At 37.5% G+C, this 10,122-nt stretch overlaps 1 protein-coding gene across 2 annotated transcripts in view; it reads left to right on the forward strand.

The window, feature by feature from the left end:
• The window catches only part of atat1 (alpha tubulin acetyltransferase 1), a 55,313-nt gene extending 45,959 nt beyond the window's left edge, over positions 1-9,354 (forward strand). For both annotated transcript variants that reach the window (XM_008421184.2, XM_008421185.2), the window contains 2 exons: positions 6,385-6,439; positions 7,294-9,354. In XM_008421184.2, coding sequence (XP_008419406.1) covers positions 6,385-6,439; positions 7,294-7,597 — 359 coding nt within the window. In that variant the 3' untranslated portion in view covers positions 7,598-9,354. The remainder of the gene's footprint in view (positions 1-6,384; positions 6,440-7,293) is intronic.
• The last annotated feature ends 768 nt before the right edge of the window (positions 9,355-10,122 follow it).

Below are 10,122 nucleotides of genomic sequence, written 5' to 3' on the forward strand. Positions count from 1 at the left end.
GCCAGAGATGCCTTCCAGTTGGTCAACTAGAGATACGCCTTATTTGAATACATTAAAGAGGAAAACACGCCTACAGGTATAAAAGTTTGTGCACAAGGGAAACAATTTAGAAAATCTGATTTATTTTACTTCTGCACCAGCTCTTTCTCCAAGGACGTCCTTGATATTTCTCTGTCTTCTTGTCTCAGATAATAATGTTTGTATCTGTGTTTCTCCAGTTTCCTGTTTTATCTTATACTTTCTTCTGATTGGATTAAATTCTGTAATTCTGTGACGTCAACACGCGTTGTTGTGTTTTTGTCCCCACACGTGGCCACGCGAGAGAACCCGGGATCAACAGGAAGAATCAGAGCCAGATTTTTTTTGCTAAATTTAATTGTATATAAATTCTTCCTTAACAACACTTTCTTCTTTTTGATGGAATATTATAAATTGTGTTTTCAGGATAAGCAGAAGATAATTATGAATAGCAGCAACCATCCCTCAACTGATTTTTGCTGTAAGTTTTTTTTTCTTCTTTTTTAAGCTCATGCACACTTATAAAGTAATAAATTAAACATGAAAGAAAATTATTTAAAAATAAATATGATGCACTTACATCAAGTTTTTCTTTTCCTCTGACACACAGAGACTGTAACATCAATAAAAGTAAGAAAAAATACAGAATGCAATAGTCAGGCAAAGGTGTTGGAGTAAGCAGCTACTCAGTGCACCAATAGCTGTTTAAAGATAAGCCACCAGCCAGTCAAAGATAGTAAGTAACTGGTCCTAATGGAGGAACACCCATTTTCCGGTGGCAGCAGGATCCCAATCCTGCGGGGGAACAATAGTGTGCACTTCTAGCAGTATGGGACACAAACTACATCAAAACCATTTTGTGATGAAGGTACTGAGTTTTATTTTAATTTATCTATGCTGAAATGAATAAATGTTTGTATTGGTGGTAAAAGAAGAGGTTGGGAGCAGAGGGGAAGGAGATTACGAGACATAAACCAGAAAGAATTTTACTACCATACTGGTTTTCTTAAGTCTGACCTGATGGATTTATTTCTGAGGAATGACACAAAAAGGCCATTCTAAGTAACTAGAACTAATAAAAATGTGAATAAAAAATGCTGCAAATTTCCTTAAAAGACAAAATTTGTTTTGAACAGAATAGAGAATTTTGAACAGAATACAGAATTCTATATTACAAAATTATCACCATTCCTGCATAAAAGTCTAAGTCTTCAGCCTTAAACAGATGTTCACATAGCAAACATTATTTTGTATAACTATAACAGATTCACATTTAAGATCATCTCTGGTGTCTGGTGTAATAGATCACCTTTGCTTTTAGGAAACATTACTAAAGAATTAACCAAAAAAACTTTCACTTCACTAAAATGTGCTGTTTTGTGATCATCATTAAAATAAAACCAAATAAAATGCACCACATTGCGAAAACTTGCAAAAGTTTTTCACACCAAGTCCTGCATTGTAACAGGACTTTACAGTAGGTGTCAAACACCTCACGCTGTCACCCATAGTAGAAAAATAGAAAAGGAAAAGTTAATCTGCTAAAGACTGATTGTGTGTAAATTTTAGAGGAACCAGAAGAAGTTTCATATTTTTATCAGACAGGAGAGCAGACCAATCTTTGCTTCCATCAACCTATAAAACATTGCTAATCATTTAACATCTTCTGATTGAGATGGACAGTTTGCTTTGTGAAGCTCCACCTCACTGGGAGGGAACTGAATCATTTATAAGCTTATCTGTCTTTTGCTGAACATTAGTGAGCAGATAGTGCGACAAACACTGAAAGAAGAAAATGTATATAAAACAATTTTTAACATATTAAAATTATTTCTAAATGGATTTATCCTAAAACAGTAATTTTTGACAACTTCAATAAATAGTAACAAAAACATTAGCAGCAGCAACAGCAGAAATTATTTTTCATATTGATATGCAGTGAAATACCTTAATTGTAAATTAATTTGCTTAAATCATGATTTAAACTGTTTGAACATTCCTCGATTTTCATGCTGAACTCATTCCACACTTCATCAAGTTGAGGACTAAAAAAAATTTCTTTGTGGAAAGCCAAACAGATGCAATTGAAAATAAACTAAAATGTTCACTAGACCCTTCCTAGCAGACAGAGTTAAAACTCAAATCAAGGTTGTCAAAAACATATCTTGCAGGGTTGTTTTTTTTTGTCACTATATTTTCAATTACACAGCACAGAATGTAACAGTACAAATTCACAACATAGATGAATTTGAAAGATCATACATTTTAATAGAGAAAAAAATACTTTGTTAGCGTAACGCTTGTGTTTCTGACTTTACTGCGATCACATATTGACAAGCAAATAATAAAAAAAAACTTAACTACTTTTTAAAAAATAACTTGCAAAAGGGAGAAGGTAAAAGATGAAAGTTTGTGTCCTGTATGGCTTGGGTCTGGCTGCAAGTACATCCTTGACCATAAACTAAACATGTTCTTATTTCACTGATGTTAAGGATTAGAGAAGAAAAAAACATTTGAAAAATGTGGATCTACTGTTGCAGTTTTGCTTCAGAATTGCATTTGGAGACCAGATCTGGGTGGATATCCTTCTGTGGTGATGTTTTCCTGTTTTATTTTCCAACTTTTCTCCTTTTAGGGAGGCCTATTTCCTACAACTCTTGATGCTAGTACATAACTGCATGCCTGTTCTGCCCCTGGTGTTGTGAAGATGGCAACCAGTAATTGAACCATAGATGGTACTAAATAGGTTTTAGGAAAGATATTGAGGAAAAATAAGGTTGAACGATTGAATAGAATCACTAACAGCATGGGCAATGCATTTTTAATTAGGGCAAAAGACAATTTTATATGATGCAAGAGAGAAAGTTGTTCCAGAATGTTTTTATATGATGCAAGAGAGAAAGTTCCAGAATGTTTTATATGATGCAAGAGAGAAAGTTACAGAATCTTGTCTGTTTGATTTTATATGATGCAAGAGAGGAAGTTCCAGAATGTTTTATATGATGCAAGAGAGAAAGTTACAGAATCTTGTCTGTTTTATTTTGATAACAACTTAATTTAAATCAAAACAGATGTTTTTATACGATAAGCAATATATGACGCAGATTTAACAGATGTTTTATACGATAAGCATTTTATGACGTATATTTAACAGATGTTCATGTGCGATAGTATCGATTTATCGATTTTTGATTTGGGCGTGGCATTTTAATCCATCAAACTCGATTAATTAAAATTTGAGACAAAGTAGTTTCCTTATTTTTGTTATGTATGCTGCAGCGTGTTAAGCAGATGAAAGAGGCTAAAAGTGATGGAGGAAAATACAGAATCCATAACATTAAGAATGAGGGAAAAATGGAATAGGAGATTAATAGACGGATTGAAGAGACAACTGGATCAAAAAGGAAAGGTCTCTATTTGCCAGTCGATTTGCGTCCCTGCCTTCATCTATGGCATAGGTTTAAAGGTCTTGACTGGGGGCCTTTGCTGACCCCGCAACCTGACTGCGGACAAGGGGAAGATGATTGATTGATCGATCGATCGGTCGGTCGGTCGGTCGGTCGGTTGGTTTTTCTTCAATAGCTTATGGGTCATGAGACCCATAAGTTAATTGGGTCTTATTAATTCAAAATCAATGTGAAATTATACTACTAGACTGGATAGGTGGTGCACACTCATTTTTATTCCATTTAACCCTTTTTATTCCTTGTCAGTGGGTCAAATGAAATTTAAGCTATTAAACACCAATCATATTTTTTAATTTATAGATTTAAATTATGTAAAAAATGGAAAAAGATTTAAAATGGGGAAAAAATTTGGGTGCCTCATCTCTAATGATTTGTAAAACAATTTCAAAGTGGTTTTGAATCAATAGGACACATGTCTTGGAAGCTATTACAAAAACTTACTAAATTTTGACAAAGAAAATTCCTAAAAAATGGGCTGACCCTGGCCAGACTCCATGTGTTTTGGCAAGCACCAGATGCATGCCATGGAGTACCAACTCCCGGCCTGGCTCCAGGGGTGCCCTGCTGACGTGCGTCCAGGTGAGGGGACACAGTATCCATTGATTGTGCTCTTCATAAAGGGTCTTTGGGCTRCTCTTTGTCTGGTTCATCACCTCTAGCATTGGGTGACCCTACAAGGGGWATGAARCCCCTGACAGCATAACACCTGGAGTCACTTTGACACACTTTCATCACGATAAGCTGGCAGCCTATGGAGAGGTGAAGAGAAAATAGGAAATATATTTTTTAAATATAAAATTGYCTAAAAAATAATAAAATGGGTCAAAATGAATTAAAAATGAGCGTACCTCATCTCTCCAGTCTACTAAAACAATTTTACACTGATTTCAAGTAATTGGGTCACAGTTTATTGAGAACTCCTGCTCGTGTTCTCACTAAAACCAGGAACATAGAACACCAGTTTTAGTTTTTCTCTGTAGCTCAGAGAAYAGAATAGAAAATACTGTTGTTGGTTTATAAATCACTGAACGGTTTAGCATTTCAACAACAAGGCATTGTTGTTAAAGATCTGTTGTTGTATCAACCTCCCAGATCCCTCAGGTCTTCTGGTTCTGCTCTGCATCCAGAACCAGAACCAAACRAGGAGAAGCAGCATTCAGCTTCCATGCACCACAAATTTGTAACACACTTCCAGAAAACTGTAAAACAGCTGAAACAYTTGACATGCTTTAAATCTTGACTAAAAAACCCCCTGATCAGAGTTGTATTTGAAACATAATCATTTACAAATTTAATGATAGCTCTTGACTTTATGTAATGTTTTGTTTATTCTATGTTGCATGACTCTGTGTTTTTGTGTTTTTATTATGTAAAGCACTTTGAAATGCCTTGCTGCTGAAATGTGCTGTACAGATAAAATTGGATTGATTGACCTAGAAGCTAAAAATACCTACAAATTATAAAAAGGACTCAAATTGAATATAATCATCTATATAAACTGGTAGAACAATTTCACACTGATTTTTAGTCAATAAGTCACAAGACCTGGAAACTATTGAAGAAAAATACTAAATATTGACAAAACAAATTGCTAAAAAATAAAAAATGAGGTAAAATGGAAAACAAATGTCTGTGCCTCATCTATTGAGACAAGTATAATTATTTCAAAGTGATTTTGAGTCAAAAGGTCACATGACCTGGAAGCTATTGAAGAAAATATATTATTTAATATTAAAATTATTGAAAATAATGTATATGGCTTTAAAATTTAATAGATGCTATTTTGTCTCATGCAAAAGCATGAATTAGCACTAACAATCAGTCGGTTACAATTCAAGTCATTTATTAACATTTGTTAGACAGGAATGTTTGGTTCGGTAATTTGTTGACAGTCCCTAAGTGAACCTTCGGGCGCTGCGGCCGGGAGCGGTGGAGAACCGCTGGCCGACATTAGCGTTCATAAATCGGATCAACCTTGAGCTAAACGCCGCTTAATCCGCGGAGCTCGAATATCCAACTTGAAACTATCTTCACTGCCGTGACGTCATCGGCCAAAATTATAACTTTTAATATCTGAAAGACGAAAGTTGCACAAAGGACAGTTTCAACGGCACAAACCTGCACAAACGGAGCACTAACGAAGTAGCTCACTTTGGTTTGTTTTGGAGCAAGAATGGGTGACGGTGACGTCATCGGCCAAAATTATAACTTTTAATATCTCAAACACGAAAGCTGCACAAACGACAGTTTTAACGGCACAAACGGAGCACTAACAAACTAGCCCACTTTGGTTTGTTTTGGAGCAATATGGGGGGATGGTAAACTCTGGATGACCTAAAAAATAATTTTTTATATCTCAGAAATCAAAGCTGTACAAACGAAAATTTTAACGGCACAAACCTACACAAACGGAGCACTAACCATTCAGACTATTTGCTGGATTCTTTGACGTGGGTGGGGTGTCAGCTTCACACAGCTCGAAGCTGTGTTAGTGCTCCGTTTGTGAAGGTTTGTGCCGTTGTAACTGGTCTAATCTATGAAAAACCTAACAATGAACCTTTGAGTCCATGAAACTGAAACACACGTTCTATCCGAGCGTCCACACAAAAAATTATTAAGTTAGGAGTTATAGTATTATTTTCTAATAAAGTTGCTAAGCTTTAGCTCACTGATAAACTGCTGGCCATCTTTGTTGATGCCAATTATAGTTTAATGCTAACCAACCAATAGGCACCGCCCTGCTCATTTGCATAAAGAGGCAGAAATGCATAAGGAAAAGTTAAAAAAAGAGATGATGCAATGTAAATAGAACAAACGCTTGTATAAACTTATATAAGTTATCAGAACTGATCCTCCAGAGTTTTCAGCCTCCTGATGTGTTAATACCCACTGCCTCCAGGTCGGACATCAATGGGAGATGAGACATGTGCACTAGGCTGGAAAAATGGACACAGGTTGGCAAGTATTCACACACCACTGAGTGGACATTTACTGCACTTTACAGTTCTGACTGTTGGTTTAGGCTTGGTGATATAAAGACAATAAATTAGACTGAGTGAATAAACCCATGTGTATGTGGCAAAAAATATGTCAAGAGAAAAAGATTGTCGTTTGTGTGTGGAATAAGTTTGGACACTTATAGCTAAAGTTAGGTATAAGGATGTACAGTGTTAAACTGTGGTTTAGACCCTCCCTATAATTTGCAGACAATGATGAATTCAGGTCTTGTATTTATCCATGCGGTTCTTTCTGCATGGAGTTTGCATGTTCTCCTCTTACATGTGTGGGTTCTCTTCGGGTACCCCAGCTTCCTCTCACAGTTCGCAAACAGGACCAGAATGCTGGAATAGAAAACTCTTTATTGAATTCATGTGTACCAGTAGCAAGCTAAAGGTAAGTTGAAGTGTGCCAATTCAAACTAAGGCTAGAAAGTTATCATTTTGGGCTGCTATCACCTTGCTGGTGACATTGGCTACTGCAAACAGATCTGCATCTGTGGAGCTCCATAACAAAACATCAACAAGCTAAGCCTATATCTCAAGCTCCTGAAGGAATGTTTGTGTCTTGCTCTTGGCATGTCTCTGCCTGCCTTCAAGGCACTGACACACCCTTCAGCTGCCTGAGAGCTTAAAGGAGCATTCCTCATATCTCCCATCATTTCAATAAGGTTATTAGATACAGAATTTGTAAAAGTGATTTCATTTATGCTGCGGCAGTTATCTAATTGAAGTTGTCAGATGGCATATGAAAATATTCAAACAGCTTGCCTCTACCCTAATGACGCCAGTACTGTCTCTCTGTTGAGCAGAGCCCAGCCTGGCCTGGCAGCCCTGCTTGGACCTCAGAGTGATGATGTTTACAGCCTGACTACCACAGATGGCACAAAGAAGCACCTGGATTCAGCCACTGAGGCCCATGCAACTTCAGAGGAGACCAAAATGTTGGACAATAAACAGAGCTCACCTGAAGGCAACCGCAAACCTCTGGAGAAAGATAATACCTACCTGCCCATGACCAGTCAGCCAGACTGGTCACGGGCAGTGGGAGGAAACTACTCCACTGCGCAGTGGGTCAAGCAGAATCAGGTTTACAGAAGCACCCGCCCTTGGTGATCAGGAGCATCTAACATGGATGACCAAGATAAACACAGTAGCCACACATGGATTAGCCGGACTGAGATATTAAATCAAGCAGAATGTTCCAAATCAATGTTTCTGAGTTTGTTGTTGACTGTGGAGTGCAGTTCTGAATCTGTGATAACTGAAAAGTCACATTTCCATGATACTGTACTGTAACAGTTTTACTTTACATTCAGTTTCAGTGAAGCCAAAATACTTGAGTCATTTGTTGTTATTGGAATGCCACAGTTTCCAGTAACCTGACATCGAGAGGAAAAATCCACTAAATCCACTGGTCAGTCTGGTGCCACGTTAGGGCTCCATGGTAGCACACTTAGTAGCCCTGTTGTTTAGCAGCAAGAAAGTCCTCAGTTCAAATCCCTGCGGTTCTTTCTGCATGGACTTTGCATGTTCTCCTCTTACATGTGTGAGTTCTCTCCGGGTACCCCAGCTTCCTCTCACAGTTCGCAAACAGGACCAGAATGCTGGAATAGAAAACTCTTTATTGAATTCGTGTGTACCAGCAGCAAGCTAAAGGTAAGTAGAAGTGTGCCAATTCAAACTAAGGCTAGAAAGTTATAATTTTTTCTTATTAATTTATGAATTACACGAACTGCTGCTTCTAAATTCTCCTTAATTGTGAATTTGTGCGTGTATGATTATATGCCTGTGATGTGGTCAGAGTAGCACCAGTCTGTCAGATTGCCCAGGGCAGCTGTGGCTACTATGTAGCTAACCATCATCAGTGTGTGAATGTGTGTATTAATTGGTGAATGACTGACTCCAGTGTGAAGTCCTTTGGAATTATCAGACTTTACCATTTACCTCGCCTAATGCCCAGTGACCCATAGGTGTAAATCCCGGGGGGAGGGGGTCCTGACCATAGACATCAATACGTAGACCCCTCATGGAGCGCTGAGTCGAACGTAAAAGCGTCCGCCATCATCTATGTGGCAGCAGGGCGATCGGAGCTCCTTAAGTTCTGTGCTATGTGGACTTATTTCAACCGTTTTACGAAACAAACTGGAATCATTAGGATTACCTTCCCCAGGTAAGGATGAAAGATCAGAATTACTTGACTTTGCAGCCAGAAATTCGCTTCTAAACAACCGGAAAATATTTCCTATGAGGTAGGATCTACGCCCTTGCCCTGACCTCTGGATGGTACCTCATCAGCTACTGTTAAAGTAAACAGCTTTCTCCAATGCTTTGGAGTCAATGAGTCAGGTATAGTTGGCAAGTCATTAATGGGGTTATTAGTGTGGATTTGTTTCCCAGTTCTTTACGTTATTCAAAACCACAATATTTGCATTGTTAGGTTTATTCAGTTGGTGGATTATTTGTAAATAACTAACAAAAAGTTGTCATGTTGATACAAGTGGTAACCATCTTACCATCTTAACAAAATCTGCTGAAGGATAAAAAATTAACCCTTTAACTGCACTGTTCCAGTAAAGATTGAGGAAGAGTCTGATGATGATAATGAACCAAGCCAAACCTGTATCTATCGGCAACACGTCATCATGACAACCATCCTTTGTGTTCTGGGTGAACTCACCCTGTAACTTGACTTTCTGAGTATGAGGAACTGCTGCTTATCTCCTGTCAACATCTGGGTGTTTATACTTGCAGCACTCTGCTGATGCATTTCTTTATGTTGACTCATTCTGCTGGGGTTGTTGAACTTCTGACCTGTCCAAACAAATTTTTTTTAAAATAAAAGCCACTACGATGCACATTAGCATACGTCATTCAACTGTATTGTCTGCCTGATATGAACAGAAAAGTCAATATAACACTGACACTGATTTCCTCCAGGGGTTTAAAGGAGATGAAGCGTGTAACACTGAGATACAGAGTAATGCTTATAGATGGGAACAGAAACTACATGAAGAAAACAATGTAAATGTAAAAATCTAAACGTTAGCTGAGATCAGAGACTGATATGAAAATTAAAAGTGCATGCCACGCAAACAGGACTGAATTACTTTGTTTTCAGAAATTAATGAGCTTCTTCAGCAATTTCTTGCTTATTAATATTTCCTCTTTTGTATCAGTGGTGCTCATTGTACTTGTCCACCTTTTAGGGTTACGTGTTTTTATTTTAGACTGAGCTAATTTGAAGTCTGAGTGGAAACATTCAGGTTTCTCAAGTTTCCTATTTGAGCAGCGCTGACAGAACTTTAACCTTTTCAACAGCTCATTCCTGCTTGGCTTGTTTTTTTTCTTTCCAGTAAGCAGAGAACAAAACCCAGGCAGTGCTCAATGATCCATGGAGCTGTTCAGAGAAGACTTAATGTTTAGAAACAACTGCAGAACATTCAGTTCATGTTCAACTGATGGCAGGAAAATAACCTGGTGGATATTTATTCCAAAATCCTTGAAAAATGAGCAATTTGGTTCTTCAGTCAAGAAACTGCAGTAAGATTAAGTGTATATACTAGTACATACTTTATAGAATTTATACATTTTGACTAAAATGTCTGTTTTTATAATCTAACCACTTTTTCACCGATACA

The sequence above is a fragment of the Poecilia reticulata genome, linkage group LG11 (genome assembly GCF_000633615.1).
Source record: "Poecilia reticulata strain Guanapo linkage group LG11, Guppy_female_1.0+MT, whole genome shotgun sequence".
NCBI classification, from domain to species: domain Eukaryota; kingdom Metazoa; phylum Chordata; class Actinopteri; order Cyprinodontiformes; family Poeciliidae; genus Poecilia; species Poecilia reticulata.